The sequence below is a fragment of the Pyrus communis genome, chromosome 10 (assembly GCF_041283825.1).
Source record: "Pyrus communis isolate YQ-2024b chromosome 10, ASM4128382v1, whole genome shotgun sequence".
Lineage (NCBI taxonomy): Eukaryota > Viridiplantae > Streptophyta > Magnoliopsida > Rosales > Rosaceae > Pyrus > Pyrus communis.
Window position 1 is genome coordinate 19,591,038 of NC_142574.1, and position 18,672 is coordinate 19,609,709.

Below are 18,672 nucleotides of genomic sequence, written 5' to 3' on the forward strand. Positions count from 1 at the left end.
AAGTATTATTGGTTTGGTTTGGATTCTCATAGATTTTGATTCATATCAAAACATTTTTACTTGCCCACAAAATGCAACTCACACAATGCAACTTTTGTATTTTCAAGGTAATGGATTCAGTGAATAATATATATATATATATATATATATATATATATTATATAATACAATTATATTCTAGATAATTATATATAAATATTATTATATTATATATAATTCGGTCCGGATTTGGGAAGATTGGGGATCCCTATAATCATATCCAAAACCATAACCAAATATTATTTACGAGTTTTCCCCATATCCAAAATATACCCAAATTTTCATACCCAAATTCAATCCATTCGGACGACTATCCATGGTTTTTGATTTTAACAGTTAGAATTGTCATCCCTAACTTCAAATCTAATTTTAGTGATTAATAACGTTTTTCATCATTTTTTTAATTATTTTTTTATCTAAAAATACTTATAACAATTATGAAAAGTAATTAATGCAATAAATAATAGTTTTTTTTTTTTTTTTTGTGCCAAGAAATAAATAATAGTTTAACTTTAAAATATTAAGTGGAAACAAAATTAATAAAAATAAATAAATAAAATTCTATATAAACTTTCAAATTTAAATTTTATGTTTAAAAATTAAAATCTCCTTAGAGGTGCTCTTCCACGCACCCATAGAAATACTTCTTCAAGTCCACATGAATTGCATTAGGAGAAAGGGAATGATTTATACATTGTTTTTTTCTTTTGCACTTATTTTTTTGCTTTTGTACCTTTATTCTTTTTTTATTTTATTATTAAATCTAATTGTTAGAAAAGAAAATGAGTGTAGGGAAAAAGAAACCGAGGATATTTGTTTTTCATAAGAAAACAACTTTTTTGCACATGGGGGCGGATCTACTCATGAACTTGGATGGTTCTGGAACCACCCGGAAGTCCGAAAAAGCCCATATCAAGACCTCTAAGGACCACCGAATGATTTGGGCAAGTGGTGAAAAAGTATAGACCACCATGATTGTGTAGATGCTATGCAACAGAAGTTTTGAACATAAAGGACATAAATAATTTTAGACGAGGATGAATAAGGAGAAGACCACCATGGCTCTGCTATTCTTGGATCTTGGTATTTTTCTGTTTTGGGAGATATTTGACCGTTTCGTCTTTTATGATCTTGTATTGTGAGCCATTAGGGCCCACAATTTCCCCCTTTTTTTTTACCTTCCCCCGTATTCCTTCTCTTCACTCTCTCCCTTTCGCGACTCTTTCCCTTAGCTCTCTCTCTCTAGAACTCTCTATCCCTCTCCAGGAGCACATCCAACACACAACAACAACGATAACACATCCACTATCACCGACAAGCACTCCAACAAGCCACCCTCAGAATCTTTTAATCACAAACCCAAGCCAGGCCGAGGTCCCTCATTTTTTCTCTATCTTACTGCACAGTGATCACCACTGTTCCAAGATTCCTTCGACGAGTTCTCGCCGTTTCTAACAAAGGTAATGTTCAAAAACCCTTTAGAACCTAGTAGATCGTGTTTTGGTGTACATTTGGATTAGCTTTGAGAAGTTTGGTGGCTTTTGGATGTAGAGACCCTCGGAGAAAAAGCATTCTCCAGTTTTCCGGCGAGACAACCCACTTTGCATGTGGGTTTTAGCCAATTCCGGCCATGACTTGATCTTTTTTGGTATGAATCTCTTCCCTTCATGTCAAGCTTCATTTTGGCTTTTGAATCTTCGAAAATGGTTAAGAATCGAGTTCAAATGAAGCTTTGGAAGTCGAGCCCAGAAACCAACCAATTTCAGGCCTCGCAAGGAATGCAAGTAGGCTTGTACTCACGGACGCATGAGGTTGCGTGTGGTGTTGCAGTGCTCGGCCCGTGAAGCATATTCGCCTCCCTAGAGGTATTGTGCTCTACCGCCATGACCACAACACCGCAGTGATTTTTCCAGCCAACTTTTCGGCAACTTAACTAGGTGTGTGGTGGCATGTGACCTCCCTGGCTGCCGTCCCGTGGTGGCGCATGGAGGAACCTGAGGTCCCTCATTAGGTTTTTTGACGTCCTGAATCCGGATACACTGTCCGTTTCTCAAATTTAATCTTTCAGTTGAGTTTTACTAATAGGTCCCAATATTATACTTGGTACGATTACTATCGCGGACTCCAACTTTCCTAGTTCAAGCGGCTACGACGTCACAAGTATTTGTAAGTGGATCTTTTCTTTTATATAGAATATATATTCGTTTAGTTTATATATATATATATATATATATATGTATGTATGTATGTATATTTCTAATAATGAATTTCTACGCAATGCCATAATTAAATTAACGTTTATAAGAAATGTCGTAATGTTCGGAATTATGAAATAATCCTGAAATTGGTAAGTGGAATAACCTGCAATTTAAAATTTGTATACGTGCTTTTCTGACTAGTCAACCACACTCATCAACTAAGCTCAAATATGTTAGTTTACTCACAGCAGAAGAAGTCAAATTCAAGTTCAGTTTACTAAAAAGTTCCTAGTTAACTAAGGTCTAGCTTAGTACACATTTTAATACTGACAAGTTTAGTTGTAAGGACTTATCTATTTGTGGATAATAAATTGCACGGGATGTTTTTGGCCGAAAAAACCCACCTCCGGGTTAAAAAACCAGGGACTTTCCACTATATCCAATCCACTAGTGAAATCAAGATTCTTCTAAAGTAACCACACAAGCTCAATTCCTAGATCCTAATCAACAGAGCAACTTGTACCTTTGTGCAACCTTGTTAGTTTCACCGGTCAAACACTTGAAAGATGAAACTGATGCGAATAAAAAATGAGGTCAGTTCAAAGATTTGAAACTTATAAAAACTTAATCTGAAACAAAGATCAAAATCACAAAGGCAATGCTACCCTAATATGCAATGATCTGGGTGTTTAGTGCACGAGTGTGATTTTGTGGCTAGGGTTTTCAAGTGAGAACCAAGGGGCAGCTCCAAGCTAAAATCAACTTTTTTCATAAAATAAACTCTCCTAACCAATCTGAAATGAAACCCTAGATGATGCTTTTATAGTGGGCTTGTTTCAGACAAAGAGAATGGGATGGAAATGCCCCGTGTCATGTGTAAAAACAAGCTGAAAAGATCTAGGGTTGAAAAACGCTCTCATGGAAAAGGCTGTCAGAAAGCTTATATGGGTTGTCTTAAGTGTGTGCCCAACCACGTGAAAGCAACGAGAAGTTTTGACTAGACAGAACCATTAGACATAATGAATTGGAAATAATGGCATGAAATGCATATGTATGAACAAACCTTTGATGAGAGAAATTGAGCTCTTGAGATTAATATTTCCAACAACATGATCCCAGAGAAGCGATTAAATCCTAAAATTAACTGGAGCATGTGTGGTACAATTTACAACATTTGACAAGGGAAGTCAAACAATAAAATAAGGACGCACATGTAAGAGTACTTTAAGGGGATGCCTTAATTATATTTACAGCCATAAATAATATTATATTGACTAGAATTATCGAAATATTGTGGCATGATTATATATATGTGTTATTTGCTCATTGTGTGCTACACAAGTGTTAGTACTCGCTCGGGTCAGGGCCAGTCTTCATGTGCATGTTTACATTGCACCATATGCTCACTTTGGATCCATTGTAGGTGCCAGTCATGTCCTAGATTGCTATAGGCAATTAGGATTCGTATGTGATACACATAGGGCCAGTCTTCACGTGATTGTAGTACTAGAGCGTAAATCATTATTACACCAGTCCTATTCATGCCAGAATATCTCTTCATGAACTCGTGTGTCAGCATATGTCGATGAGCACTCGATATGATGTGTTTATTTACAAAATATTGTGAAGTAGTGCGTTCCCGAGATATTACGGTTTAGGATAAGTATTTTCATATTATATGTAGTATGCTATTTTTGGAAGCTATACTTGTTTTACAGAGAAGGGTTATTAAGCTTTCAAAAAGGTTTTACAAAGCTTTATTTTTAGGCCCACACACCCTTGTTTTTCACCACTTCAGGATTATTGGCAAATGTTGGTATAGGAGGGTACCTTCGATGGTATAATTTTTATCCTACTTTTATTGTACTATGCGTATGCTCTGACATCACGTGTGAAATGAGTTCATTTCCGCTCATATGTGCACTCTTGGATTTAGTCACTTTAGGTTTAAATTTACTCATATTTCCACATCACTATACTTTATGGCTTCGTAATCTTCCTAATGTCGATCAGCATAGCTCGATTCGGAATTTAGGTGAACATCCCAGGTCGAGGTGTATCACAGCTCAATGTGAATTGGAACTAATAAGTCATTGCAACTATATCAATTAGTTTAATTACAAAATTCCATCCAAGTTGTTATTGCTACTCTAGCACATACTACTTTTTTTTTATCATCAAGACCTCGGTCATTGGTGCTGTCTAGACTTATTGTTTGTCTAAGGGATTGACTAATGGCTAGGGATAGGAATTATGTACATTGAGTTCACATATAATCCAAGTCTCAAAAAAAGAAAACAAAAATTATTAAATTGGTTAGAGAAGTGTGTTTTTCACTCTACATCTAAGTTTAAATCTTCATCCGTAATTTAGATTAATTTAGTATACTCCCTCATATGCGTCCTAAACATGAGTGCACATTTACTTTTTAACGTGAACTTCTCATGTTCCCCGTGATTATAATACTACTTTTAAGTACATGTTTTTGGCATTGTCAATATCTCGTTTGTGTGAAATCTATAAGTCTAGGACCTCGTATTGTGACTGATGCAGGAAAAATCAAGGGAGTCTCAGGGAGACGGAGGATGATAACTTGGGATTTGCTCAATCAGGGGCAACGAAGCTCGCTCACGTCGCTAATCGTGGATTCGCTCACAAGACCAAGTCAAATGCTTGATTTTAGAAGGAAAATCACTCTCTTCAAATGCACTAGGCAAATACAATTTTAATTCATTTCAGTCTCATTTCTCAAGGGTTTAATACATATATTTATAAGGAATACAACACAATGAAACTCTAGTCCGAATTGGACTTTTGCTCTACCCAAAAATATTTAAAATGTTCTTATATGACTACTTAATTATTTGTGTTGCTCTAAAACTCAATTAAATATAAGGAAAACTAACGAAAAGTAAAAAAAAAACTTCTCTTTTAATGAAAAGCCTTTTTCAAAGGTATAGTGAATAGTATCAGGAAAATGTATAAATGTGGTTTTTCGTTAAAAGTGAACAATACCAGAAGTATTTTGTTAAACCTCTCTTAAATATATTTGATGATTCCAATACGCATAAGACTCTTGGTAGATTCCAATACATGCATGAGAGCTTTGGTTACTGCATCAGTGACTATTGATGAATGCAGGATTTAGAAAAAGGTCTAGCTTGATTTTATCGAGATACTTTTAATGTGATTGTAACTACTTTTATGTTGCATTACAAATTTAACTATGTTATAACACATGTGTTTTATTTATAAATAGTATACCTTAAAATGTAAACTTACTATCTACATATTTTAATAAATAGATTAGTAAAATCTGAACCACATTAAGTTATTTATTTATTTATTTTTCATAACTTCCATTACTACTGCATTCTTCCGCTGCCACATTTTGTGTTGGCTATATTGCTGCCGTACCAGAGTTGACCACGTTTCATGAAATTTTTTAGCCAAATATAAAATAAAGGATATATCATCAATAAAAAATAGAGAATTTTAATGAAATACTTTTGGTATTGTTCACTTTTAACGTTAAATATATTTTTACTCTGAAAAGTTATTCTTGATACTATTCATTTACAAAACCTTTTTGTCATTTTGATTAAAATTCAAAATTTTCAAATAATTTCATTAGTTTTCCTTAAAAAATATACACATTAAATCAATACTTAACTAATAATTTAATAATTAATAACCACATCATGTAATTTATAAATTTTAATTTAAATAATTTATCTTCCTCGCAATGCCCCTCTCTACCTCGTTCCAATTCTGTGAGAAGATAGAGACAGCAATATCGCAAAACTCCCGTATATAGTGTCGTGTTTCCATGCATTGCATATCCTGCCATGATGGTCCAGGTCACGTGGACACGTGTCGTAACGTCGGTCTGGAGCTACGAAGGTTTTTGTGGTGGCTGTAAAGGGCCACATCCACCACCCACTAGGGTTGGGGTGGGAGTTACAAAGAATCTCTAGGAAATTATTCCCCTCCCTCCCTATCGCTCTCATCTGTAATTGAGTTTACGTGTAAATGTCCATTACACATGAAATATCGGAAGGAAAAATAAAGATTTATGACAACCAAAAGCGATTGTGATTAAGCTTGGTAAAATAAGTTTAGTGGTGTGTGCTGGTTGTAAAACAATTTTTGAAGAAGCACTTTCAAATGCTTATCCATATATACACTTTATAAATTAAGTATTTTCACAAAAATCGTCTCAAATATAGCCTAAATAATTCATTTAAACCAAGTCTGCAGCAAGAAATAAAACTGAAACCAATTCAATTTTACAATATTTCCTGTTAGAAAAGAGTTCTCCGGCTCTCTTCCACCAAGGCCACCAGAAAAAGTGATCCGGACCTTTCAAATTTCATCAAACGACCAAAAATTATCATAGCTTTTAAGAGGTCAAAACAGGTGGGCCATTGGATGAAATTTGAAAAGTCCGGATCACTTGATCCGGTGATCTTAGTGGAAGAGATCCAGAGATGATCTCTTTCCTTCCTCTTAGTTAATTGTCAGTTCATGATTAGTAAATATGGAGAGAGGGAGACTCATTTCTCATGTCAAATATTCAAGCATGTAATGTTGCCGAGTCTTAATTGTCAATTAGATAATCATGTTCGGAATTGTGGCTTGAGGGTATATATATATATTTAGAGTTGTCAAACGAATTAAGGTATGACTACGCCTGATTAGCTTACAATGGGACCTAGCTCATAAGTTGAGAAGGGCTGGGTCGAGGTTTTGCCCAACAAGGTCAACCCAACCTATTTACTAAGTGGGCCGATTGAAGCACGACTCAAATACGCATAGGCTGATTTTAAACTGGTTGTTCTGTTTGACAACTCTATACACACTAGACAAAGAGTGATCCGAATTTCCAATCTGTCAGTATAAATTTTATGTCACCAATTACCTTGTGCGTGAACAAAATGCTCTCTTGTGATACTGTTAATCTGAACCACTAATCAAGTCGGTTGTGACTCTGAACAACTAATCAACTGATTGCTAAATGTTCAATTCAGATTCACAATCTGATAATATAAGCATTTGTTCGTTAACATAAGCATTTGTTTGCGATCATGTTTATTTATAATTATATACGAAATCACTGCATAAAGATCATATGAAAAGTAAATTCTGCTTGCTTCATACTATCCTAACTACGTCATCGACGTCTTTATAATCGCCTTCCTCAATCCACACTTACTAAAAGGCAAGATAAATCACAGAGCATAAATTAACTAGAGTGCAGAAAGATGGCCTTGCTCCAACAAAGAGTCAATGCAATCATCAAACATCTCCTGGATAGTCTTGAACTTGAATCCTAGACTCTGCAACTTTGACGTGTCGAACTCATAATCTGGTCTGCTTACTTGCTTCAAACTGAAAATTCCCATGTTAATTAAACTTCAAAACAGCAGAGTATATATAAATTTCTGCTTGTTCAAGTTCATCTTCATATGTTTTTACTTTATTACCATGTGGTCGATCAAATGTAGCTAGCTTATCAAATTCCGATTGCTGAACTTATCAAAATCAAACACCGATGACATATGAATCACACATTGACGACATAATCTTTTCAGCAATTGGGATTTGATCGATTTACCTTTTCGCAATAGGTAAGGAAGGATATCGCATGGATAATAAGGAAGCCAACTCATCGTCGTCCAAAACTGTTGAGCTACAAAGATATCGACCATGAGCACTTTCATGCTCATAAACTAAGATGTGACAGAGTGCAACATCATCAATGTGAACATATCCTATTCTTCCATACCATACTGTGTCGCCTGCTTAATTGCTCGGAAAAAACAAAAACAAAAAAGAACCATTTATATTAAACCAAGATAAATGAGTGAAAATCATGCATAATCTACAGTGTATCAGTTTGATTTACATAAACCAGACAGCAGCAGCCGTACCTTTAAGCAGGCTGAGAACCCGCGATGCAGTATGAGATAGATCAGCTGACAAACTAGGTCCAATCACCCACGCAGGTATAACAGTTACTAAATCGATCCCATTCTCTTTGCAAAAATCCCCTGCTGCCTTCTCGGCTAGAACTTTTGATAAAGGGTACCAGAGCTTTTGTAACAGGTACACATACGGCCAGACCAACAAAGCGAACCATGAAAGCATACATAATTTGTCAGTTAAATCAGTTACATGGTTACATATATTATATAATATACATGGCATAAGCATATATTGAGATTAGGAAATGTACTTGCAGAGATCATAAATCTGCAGCGCTTTGCATCTTATTACTTGGTTCACATTTATATTTAATTGTCCCAAAAAAAATTGAATACTGAAGATTTTATGTGAATTAGGTGATGAAAGCAACCTGAAGTCTTTGGCAGTATTCCACAGAGCTCCAAGATGACTCATCCAGTTTTAAACTGGAGGCGAAATCTTCATCCGGTTTCACCCTTAGAGTTGAAGAAGATGAAGTGAAAACCACTCGCCTCAGAGACGGATTTTTCTTACACGAACGCAACACGTTCAAGGTACCCTCAATCGCTGGCTCCAGGATTTCTCTCTGTATGTGCATGACAAAAAATAACAACATTACTCAATTTGTGTAATGGGTAGCCGGAAATTTGACATGTTATGTTACTAGACTATCAATTTGAACTATCAATAGGGTAAACTTCTGCTCAATGTACAATCCAGATTGAAGATTTTGGAACATCATACGCCAAGTGTTCAGGAATCAGGATTTAAAAAGTTCCTTTTTTAGGGCATATATCATCTCAGATAAGATGCAACATGCCTTTGGATCAGATGAAGGTTTCTCCATTACAGGGGAAGCAGAATGGAAGACACCATGGCAGCCCAAGATTGCATCATCAAAGCTGCATTCTTTCGTTAAATCAGCCTCCACCAATCTGAGTCTTTCCGTAGCTCCTTCCAGCTTCCATAAATGCGCCAATTTCTTCTGGTTTCCTTTGAATGCATTGCACAAACCAGATTATCATAGTCTTATAAACATTCTGTGTGCAGACGTCTGTTATTTGTTAAAGGACAAATTTTGTATCGATGACACAATAATAAGCTTTTCTGTCAACAGGCATATTATCTACCAGTGTCATCGACATATCATCGATACAAAATCTGTCTTTTAATAAAGAAATGCACTGCAGGTTTTGATCATGCAGATTGACGGGGGAATTACCTAGATCTCTGACGGTTCCAATTACATGATAGCCCGACAAGAGAAGCTGCTTTATAAGGCGAGATGCCAGATAGCCGGAAGCCCCCGTAACACAAACTTTGCCTTTGGATTCAAGTTTTTCATCCATCCCCTTCAAATCAGCAGCACTTTTCTACTGCAAGCTGATAGATAGAGGCAGTGAAGTAGCCCTGAGGTAATCAAAAGCCAAAATATATATATTAATAACAAATGCAGATGGAAACAGCTTAGAAGAGATTGAAGAGTTTATTGGGGCCATAAAACACCAACATTGAGATATTATTCATCAGGTGAATTTCACCATCACTCGCCAAATTTCTTCGTAGTCTAAATTTTTATTTATTTATTTATTTATTTATTTTTTTATAATTTGAGCCACATTCTAATCTAATCTAAAATTACAGGGAGGTGGATTTAAACTTGGGTGCAAGGCAGGGGAGCACATTGCTCTATCCAACTTGGCTACATCCAAGTCTGCTGCTTTATAGTTTAATTGGTGCATTCAAATGTGTGCATTATAATTTATAGACTTTCAAACCCGACTGTCCAAACAAAATACAACACTGAAATCACACCACTGCAACCCATCAAATCTCTCCTCTTACCTTCACGCAGCTGCCCTAATCCAACAGGAAAAACAAAGTGATTCGCACGCACATTTGTTCTGGCCATGCACTCAAATGTATATTCGAACTTTTGAATTGAATAAATCAAAGAACTAAGGATAGAAATAAACAAGGTTGTGCAGATATTATTTAAAGAAAAATGCATAACTTCAATTTCGTCTCTTTTTAACATTCACTTGTCCTTACCTTTTTGCATTGGTAATGAATGAGTTAACAGGACGTATTCAAATCAGGGTGTATGCTTTTCGCAAATGATTTAGTGTTGATAGATGAAACGCAAGAGTGAGTAAATGCAAAGCTTAACCACCTTTGGAGGGAAATGTTGGAATCTAAGGTCTTCGCCTAAGTAGGTCAAAGACAAAGTATATGAAGTGCAAGCTCAGTGAAAATAGGGGTCCAAACGAGATATGGGTGATGATTGAAGATCAGGAAATATCAAAGAGTGAATGCATTCATTATTTTAATATATTTTACAAAAGAACGGAGAATTTGACAAAGATCTCAGCCATACAATACAATTTGGATGGATGAAACAGAAGAGTGCAACGGTTGTGTTGTGTGATCATCGCATGCCACTAAAGCTCAAGGAAATTTTTTATAGGATGACAATAAGGCCAACAATGTTTGATGACACAAAATGTTAGGCGGTCAAGCATCAACATGTGCAAAAGATAAGTGTAGCGGAAATGAGAATGCTTCGTTGGATGTGCAAACACATGAGAAATGATAGAATTAAGGACGAGGATATCCGAGGTAAAATAGAAATGATTGTAATTGAAGACAAGACGAGAGCAAATTTTTTAAGGTGGTTTGAACATGTGAACCAAAAACCTATTGATGCTCCATTACGTGAGATAGAGGCTCAGAGCAAAAGGAGTATAGGACGACCTAGAAGACTTGAAAGACTTAGCACAAAACCAAATGCAATGTCGTTCTAAGATTCATACAACACCCTCATCTAATATGATACAACTTTGTTGTTGTTATACTTGCTTATGCTGTTCTTATTTACTAATCTAGTAATCTTCAAAACCCATCTCCTATTTCTCTTAGTAAATGAGAACCACAGAGTGGAAGAAAATATTTTTAATGGATCAGATTTTGTTTATGTTTGTTAGTTTTTAGATTGAATTAAGTTGGATTTCTTCTGAGAGTGAAAAAGGATGATCGCAATAAGATACCGAAGGAGGAGAGTAAAGAGAGGAAAACCAGACCTGGTTTGACCGTTTGGGAGCTCCAGCCGGCAGGAAAATGATGAGACGCAGTCGAGGAGAACCCAAATAAAAAACAAGTTCAGAGAAGCACCATTTATATTTTATTCTAAGGTGGCAAACTATGACATCGTATCCCATTCGTTGAATTAGAATAATGTTTCATATCAGGCTTTTTTATACAATATTTTTATATTATTTTAGATGACATAGGTATAGATAGTCAAATCATTTGGAAAATTTGTAAAACCCAATAAATGGAAGGAGATAGACTCCTTGTATACTACAATCATCATTTAATTAACTAGTTTTTCGTAATTATTAGTTTATTAAATAATGAACTAAATTTAGAAATCTGTTTAATTCAAATGATGTGGCTGTACACGTCAAATATTACTTAAGTTAGTATGAAAATGTTGTACAAAAATATGGTATGAATAACATTAGCCTAATACTTAGGGTTCTTTAGATATTTACCTACACTAAGGGGTGTATTCAATTGTAATTTTGGGGGATTTTAATTATTTTAATGAATTTAGGGGTATTTATTTAGAAATTTAAGTGATTATCTAAAATTCAATGTATATTCAATCAGAATTTTAATATAGTTTATTAAAATTCTTAAAAATCCGAGTATGTTCAATTAAAATTTTAAAGAAGTTGTAACATTACAAGTATATTCAATTAGAATTTGATTTAAAAGAATTTGACAAAGTTGAGGAATTAGAGAAAATTAGAGAGATTCTGTAATGTATTTTAAGCATATTCAAATCTCACATATCTCTAAAAGATTTTAAGAGAATTAAATCAAAATTTTACATAAAATCTCTATAAATCAATTAAACTCAATAAAAATTCAAGAATTTATAAATTTATTAAAATCTTTTAAATTTCTAATAGAATACCGATCTTAAATTTGGGTTTTCTGACGGCCCAATTGATCTATAGTGTGCGGATAAAAAGGCCCCTGATTTTTCGCTTGCTTTGACGTTTTGCCCTTCTCGCCCAGCCCACGTGTCAATCATCGTGAGGTTTTGTGTTCAGTCTGTATCCTCCCCACTTTTTATTCCTTCCCGTACCCTTTTTTTGCTTTTCTTTCGTTTTCGAAGCTCTCCATTTTTCTCCTTCTATTTTTCTCACCTCTTTGTTTCCTCAGTCATCCTTCTGTGGACGCAGCTTTTCTCGCTGCTTCCTTCCTTCATTTTCCCGCCGTCTCCCTGCTCGCCTATCTCCCAAAATCTTTTCAATTCCGCCAGCCGCAGCCACCACTCAGACTTCCCCAAAGGTAATTTCTCCTCCCTCCCTACCAGTCGTATTTAAATATGGATTTCATATGTATATATATATTTAGTTCTGTTATGTTTTCTATGTTGTTTTTCTGATTTTCTAGGTTTTGTTTGCAGCCTTTAAAGCCGCCGTTATTGAAGCCACCTGTAATCCTTTGAACTGTTGTTTAAGCCATTTAGGGTAAGCAATTTCATATTTATAAAACTGATTTGGGATTTACGATGTAGGGCTTTTGAATTAGGGTTCGAATTAGAGATTTACAACTTGGGGAATTTTTTTTATTTAGGGTTTTAATTTTGAGAAATTAGTAGGGAGAACGGCAATATATAGGATGTTAAAGTAGTCACTTCTTCCTTTCTCTCTGTTTTGAGATTATACTCTTTGAGCAGAAATACAATCCTCTGTATTGGATATCTAAACAAGATATGTTTATGGAAAAATTTAATCAGTCATTGAACTATTCACGCTATTTATACACAGTTGTGAGTCAAAAATGCTTTTCTCTGAATTATTCACACCGTCTATACACAGTTTGGGATGCTAGGGAAAAATTGAATTATTCACGCCATCTATACACTGCTGATTTGGTTAAACTTTGAACAAGAGGCAATGAAATTGATCTGTTGTTGTGGGGTTTCTTTTTTTTTTTTTTTTTTTTTTTTTTTAATTGAAGGGTCTTCGTTGGTTTTGATAACAAAGAGTGTGTTTTTGTATCCATTTTCTTTTTCTTTTTGGAATTTTGTTTCTCAACCTTTTTGAGATTTATGATTTTTTTTTTTTTTTTTTTTTTTTTTTTTTTTTTGGGTTCATGGTTTGTTTTGCAGGTATTCTTTGTACAGATATGACAACAACTTGGCTGCTGCACCGTCTCTTGCCACTCGAGGGTAAGGTTCAGTTGCTTAGGTAGTTGATCGTAAAGCTATGATCAGACGTTGAGTTTATTTTTGATCGAGGAATTTGAAAGCATCTTTATCTGTTTCTTTTATCGTGTTCTGATTCGATTAAATTTTAGGTTCTGGAAATTATAAGCTAGATTTTGTTTTGATACAGCAATTTGGTTGCCTGTTGTGTTTATGATGGTTCTAACAAATTGGTTTTTAATGACACCAACAACCTTGCCTTCCTCCCCAGCTACTACATGGATCCTATGAACAGACTTGGAAGCAAAACCTTCAATCAGATTACCAAGAGTTGACTCCAGTTTGCACGTAATTGGTTGCATGACTTTTCCAATTTTGCTGGTCGTCGTGATGGTGCTCATGAAGTCCCTAACAGTGAGCTTTCTGAAAGAAATTGTCACACAAATTAAGTGGCCCATCAAAATGATTTTCGTCTGTTAAGTGATCAAGGCAAGCACTTTTTTTTTTCTTTGACAGAAATCAGTGTAAGAAGATTTATAATATTTTAAAACATTATTTAGAATTCTGGCATTTGAATTGAATTGGTATATATATTTTTTTCATATTTTATTTCATTGATTTTTTTTTTTTAATATAACAATGTCATTTGTACTTTCCGCACATTTCTAACAACACATCCATTGCTGGTCACTGAAGCTGATACCGAAGTGTTCAAAGCAAACTAGAAGGGATCTGATTTCGAGAAGAAGGATTTGATTTATCTTTACGGCCAGTGCAAGGGGAATATGAATAGGTATTAGCTTTATTTATCACTGCATTTATCTTTTTGGTCATTTGGATTCCTGTTTCTATTTGATACTTGCAGACTGTTCTATTCAATGATAGGTTGTGATGCTAAACTCGATTCATACCGTTTCAAGGAAATTCTTGTGAGGCAATTGCTACAAGTGCGCATATGTTTATTAAGCTTCAAGTTCATAGTGAAAATTCTGGGATTAGGTGCTTGGATATAATGTTTATATTTATGTGATTGAAGGGTTACATGGGTTTCGAATTATTCATTGAACATAGTCATTTTAGTTTCAGTTATTACATTGCATTTGCTCATTCCGTGGATTATATCTTTATGGTTCTAACAAATCTGAACTTATTGTCAAAATATGAATTCATTCTTTTAAATCCTTAATATATCCAAATGAAGTCAATTTCAGTTCTTCTACCACAAATTTAAGTCTGTGTTACTAGGAATCATCTTTTTCTGAGTTCAGTCCTGGCTTGCAAACCATGGCCGATTGGTTCTTAAAGACATTTAAAATAGAACCACAGGTGATAAGATTCACTATGAATGTTAGCAAGGTTCTAAAAAAACGTTAGGCGCTAGTCGGGTGGCAGGCTAGCACCTAGCGCCTAGGCGGTTAGATGGGGTCTAGGCGGCCTAGGTGGATTTAGGTAAATTTCTTGTATATTAACACATAAAAAATAAAATTATACTTGTATGAAATCCATGAATAAGATAATAAAAGAATGATAAAATACAAAAAGAGTATCAAACAAGTTCAAAATTTAAAAATACATTTAAGTATATATGCCATATAACTTAAGACATTTTAAATGATTATATCTAATTTTTCAAAAATAAAAGTAAAAATCCTAAGTAATGGGTTGGGTGGTTCATAATAAAACTACTAGGAAGCCATGCTAGGCATTCCTTAACCAAACCATGCACATTGGTATCATCCTAAAATCCTCTTTTTTATTTATGATTTTATTTGAGTTGGTGTCCCACTTTGAACTTTGGATCACCAAAACCGATCAGAAACCTATATAGCCATTGATTCATTTGAAAGTTGAGCTACGCCTTGAAAAACATGACTTTTGTGCCTTTGATGTCCATCCAGATTACATGTGTCCTTCAATCTCAGATATTTTTTATTTTTTTTAATTAATTTACAAAGACACCTATTAATGTTTTCGTGCCCTCTAGTTTAAGATATTTAAATAAAAAATAGATTTTCGTGACCATTTACACTTCTTCTCCTCAATCTTCACGCCTCACTCCCCTTCTTAATTCCTCTCTCTCTCAATCCTCCCGCCTCTCCTCTGACCTCTTTCCCTTTCCCAATCTAACCAAACCTCTCCCACTTTACTTTTTTCCAAATTTTTCTTATTTCCTTATCTCTCTCTCTCTCTGGATTCTTCGAGGAGGTCTTGCCGCATCTCACTTCCTGGTCACAAATCTCGACTTTCCTTCTCTAATAGTCGATGGACCTTCTTTTCGTTTCCTCTTCTTTTTTTTTTTTTTTCCGTTTTCCCTCTGTAAATTCTCCCCCCCCTTTTTTTTTTGTTTCCTCTTCTTCTGTTTTGAGCTGTAAGTTTCTCTTTTTCGATGGATTTCAAAGAGAGGGAGTTGCGACAACTAAGAAAGTCGTGGTGCACAAAGAGGGAGTTGAAGCGAAATTTCTTCCCAGGAAACCATTTCGCTCCGTCCAGGCCACCTAAGAGCGCCTAAGCGGACGCCTAACAGCTCCCCGATTTTTCTTAACGATTCGGACCTAATTGGATTGACACACCTACGCCCAGCGCCTAGGCGCATTTTTAGAACATTGAATGTTAGACCAGATGGCCCCTTTAGTTAGCCCCTTAAGCCTTACTACATGGTAATTTACCTATGATATATGCAAATAATATTCTCATATTTTGTTGGTATTTTACGTATAATGCAAGTAGGTAAATTAATAGGAAGTAGGTAAATTATGTATGTGATGCCAATTTACCTACATTTTTTATGTGAACCAAATATTCTAGACTGTATATGTAAATAATTTACCTGTAGTTGGTTCTTTTCTTTTTCATTGTCCTAAAATTAATTTACCTGCAATTTTATCTCCATTAATTTATATATTTTTACTTTGACAACAAATTTTTTTTATATATTTTTAAAGTACAATAATTGCCTATATGTAAGGCCATTTCCAACTGAGGGCTAGCCAGATGAATCGTTTTAGCCCTCTAGCCCTCCAAGAAATTAATATTTTAATGAATAGTACAAGGTCTATTTGTCTCCATCTCCAACCGAGGGCCAAAAGGCTATAGGACTCGTTTTAGTCCTGTCACAAAAAACCGTCTCCAACCAAGGGTCAAATATAATTTATTATTTAAAAACGACAACTTAAATTCAAATCCAACCGCTAAGTGACGTTAGTTAGCCGTTGGATTTGAAATTTTCTTTTGCTATAAATAGGGTGGATATTGGGCTATAATTCACACAACTTTGAATTCAATCTATTTCAATTCAAGTTTGCAATGAATTCCAACTTTGGATCCTCTTCGGATTCCAACTGGGGGTCCTCATCCAATTCCAAATTGGAAGCAAAATGGGCGCAAATGAGACGAGAAGATGAGGAGTCTGATGAAAAAGTTAAAGTAAGGTGCAACAAACATAACAGAGTAGCAACCATGGCTGCGGCCATGGTGTGTCAGCCAACTGAGGAACAACCTTAATGGGGTGGCTCTATTGCTGGTCGCTCTTACAAACCACGAAACAGAGTGATGTCACATGCTAATATGATGAACTACTTTAACCCCAACTTGGTGTACACATAAGAGGATTTCAAACGTCGCTTTCGGATGAGGCGTCATGTCTTCGAGCATTTACTTCGTGATGTCCAGCAGGTCAATCCATACTTTCGACAGAAGCGGGACAGAGCAGGCCGTCCTGGTTTCTCACTTTATCATAAGGTTACTGTTGCACTTCGAATGATGACCTATGGCTTCCCAACTGATTCGATGGATGAAACCCATGGTATGTCTGAGTCTACATGCCTTGATAGTCTTGAACAATTCTGTGACACAATTGTTCAGGTTTACAAAGACGAGTACCTCCACGAGCCAAATAAAAAAGATCTGAATCGGCTTCTTTGCAAAGCTGAAAACCGTGGGTTTCCGAGCATGATAGGGTCATTAGACTGCATGCATTGGGATAGGAAGAACTGTCCCACCGAATGGCAATGAAGCTTTAGCGAAAGGTCGAGAAAGCCAAATTTTGTGTTAGAGGCGGTTGCCTCATATGACACATGGATCTGGCATGCTTTCTTTGTAGTCCCTGGATCCCAAAATGACATTACAGTTCTTGGGCGTTAACCCCTATTCAATAACTTGACGGAAGGTAAAACACCTCAACTTGACTACTACATCAACAACCGTCAATACAATATGGGGTATTACTTGGCAGATGACATTTACCCAAAGTGGGTGACACTTGTCCAAGCAATTCCAAACCCTAGGAATGACGCAGAAAAGTTGTTTACCTTACACCAAGAGGCATACCAGAAAGATGTTGAGAGAGCTTTCGGTACTCTACAAGCACGATGGAAGATCATTAGCGGACCAGCAAGAGGGTGGAGTCGAGAAAATTTGGACTCCATCATGATGTCTTGCATCATATTACACAATATGATAATGAAGGATGAGCGAGATGGGTATATTGATAGAGAGTTCGATGACGACCAAGAAGATCCAAATAGGTCAAGAAGGGCTCGTGCAAAAATATATGATGGGCCTAATTTTTCTTTCAATCCAAGAACTGGTAATATCTCTATAAATGAGTACACAAGGTGCTATAGAATGATACGTTTTCGTGCCACAAATAAGTACCTACAACATGATCTTGTTGCACATCTTTGGGCCAAAAGAAGCATGAAGTAGGCATTTAAGTTTTATGTTAAATGTTTTTAAAAATATTGTTTAAGTTTCATGTTGTTAAATGTTTTTTTTATGTTGTATAATTTGTATGTTGTTTCATGTTACTTAATTTAATTTAATGTTTTTTAATGGCTTAGGAAGTTATAGGAAAAAAAATAATTTAAAAAAAATATGAAACAAATTTTGTGAAATATGAGTTATAAGAAAATTTTTGTTAGCTAGCCGTTGCATTTGATTTTTTTTTTTTTTTATTTACAAAATTTTTCCTATAACTTCTATTTCACAAAATTTGTTTTATTTTATTTTAAATTCTATTTTTTTTTCTCCTATAACTTCTATTTCACAAAATTTGTTTCATATTTTTTTTTAAATTATATTTTTTTCTATAACTTCCTAAGCCATTATACAACATTAAATTAAATTAAGTAACATGAAACAAACATAAAACAATATGAAACAACATTAAACAACATATAAATTATACAATATAAAAAAAAAACATTTAACAACATGAAACTTAAACAATATTTTTAAAAACATTTA

General features: G+C 35.0%; 2 protein-coding genes and 1 long non-coding RNA gene across 8 annotated transcripts in view; 2 read left to right on the top strand and 1 right to left on the bottom strand.

Moving 5' to 3' along the window:
* Nucleotides 1-7,311: 7,311 nt before the first annotated feature.
* The window catches only part of LOC137729632 (tetraketide alpha-pyrone reductase 1-like), a 30,905-nt gene continuing 19,544 nt past the window's right edge, over nt 7,312-18,672 (bottom strand). The window contains exons 1-7 of one of the 3 annotated variants that reach the window (XM_068468626.2): nt 11,285-11,382; nt 9,427-9,614; nt 9,025-9,197; nt 8,596-8,790; nt 8,171-8,333; nt 7,855-8,038; nt 7,312-7,628 (exon numbers count right to left, since the gene is read on the bottom strand). In XM_068468626.2, coding sequence (XP_068324727.2) covers nt 7,487-7,628; nt 7,855-8,038; nt 8,171-8,333; nt 8,596-8,790; nt 9,025-9,197; nt 9,427-9,553 — 984 coding nt within the window. In that variant the 5' untranslated portion in view covers nt 9,554-9,614; nt 11,285-11,382 and the 3' untranslated portion in view covers nt 7,312-7,486. Of the gene's footprint in view, nt 7,629-7,854; nt 8,039-8,170; nt 8,334-8,595; nt 8,791-9,024; nt 9,198-9,426; nt 9,615-11,284; nt 11,383-18,672 lie in introns of those variants that run through there. The other 2 variants (XM_088677701.1, XM_088677702.1) reach the window with 2 other exon arrangements.
* Nucleotides 12,329-14,535, top strand: LOC137729633 (uncharacterized). 4 transcript variants are annotated; one of them, XR_015952249.1, is made up of 5 exons: nt 12,329-12,566; nt 12,685-12,748; nt 13,393-13,452; nt 13,700-14,221; nt 14,314-14,535. It is a non-coding gene; the product is annotated as an uncharacterized LOC137729633 (long non-coding RNA). The 4 variants fall into 4 exon arrangements; XR_015952250.1 differs by having other exon boundaries at nt 13,700-13,952; nt 14,125-14,535; XR_011068020.2 differs by having other exon boundaries at nt 12,330-12,566; nt 13,700-14,535.
* LOC148693663 (uncharacterized) lies at nt 17,056-17,439 on the top strand. Its single transcript, XM_088678083.1, has one exon. It carries the CDS (start codon nt 17,056-17,058, stop codon nt 17,437-17,439), a length of 384 nt encoding a protein of 127 aa, XP_088534209.1.

Bases quoted from the DNA above. Each gene is read 5' to 3' on its own strand.
- LOC148693663 (XM_088678083.1), top strand. From the start codon at position 17,056: ATGAGGCGTCATGTCTTCGAGCATTTACTTCGTGATGTCCAGCAGGTC.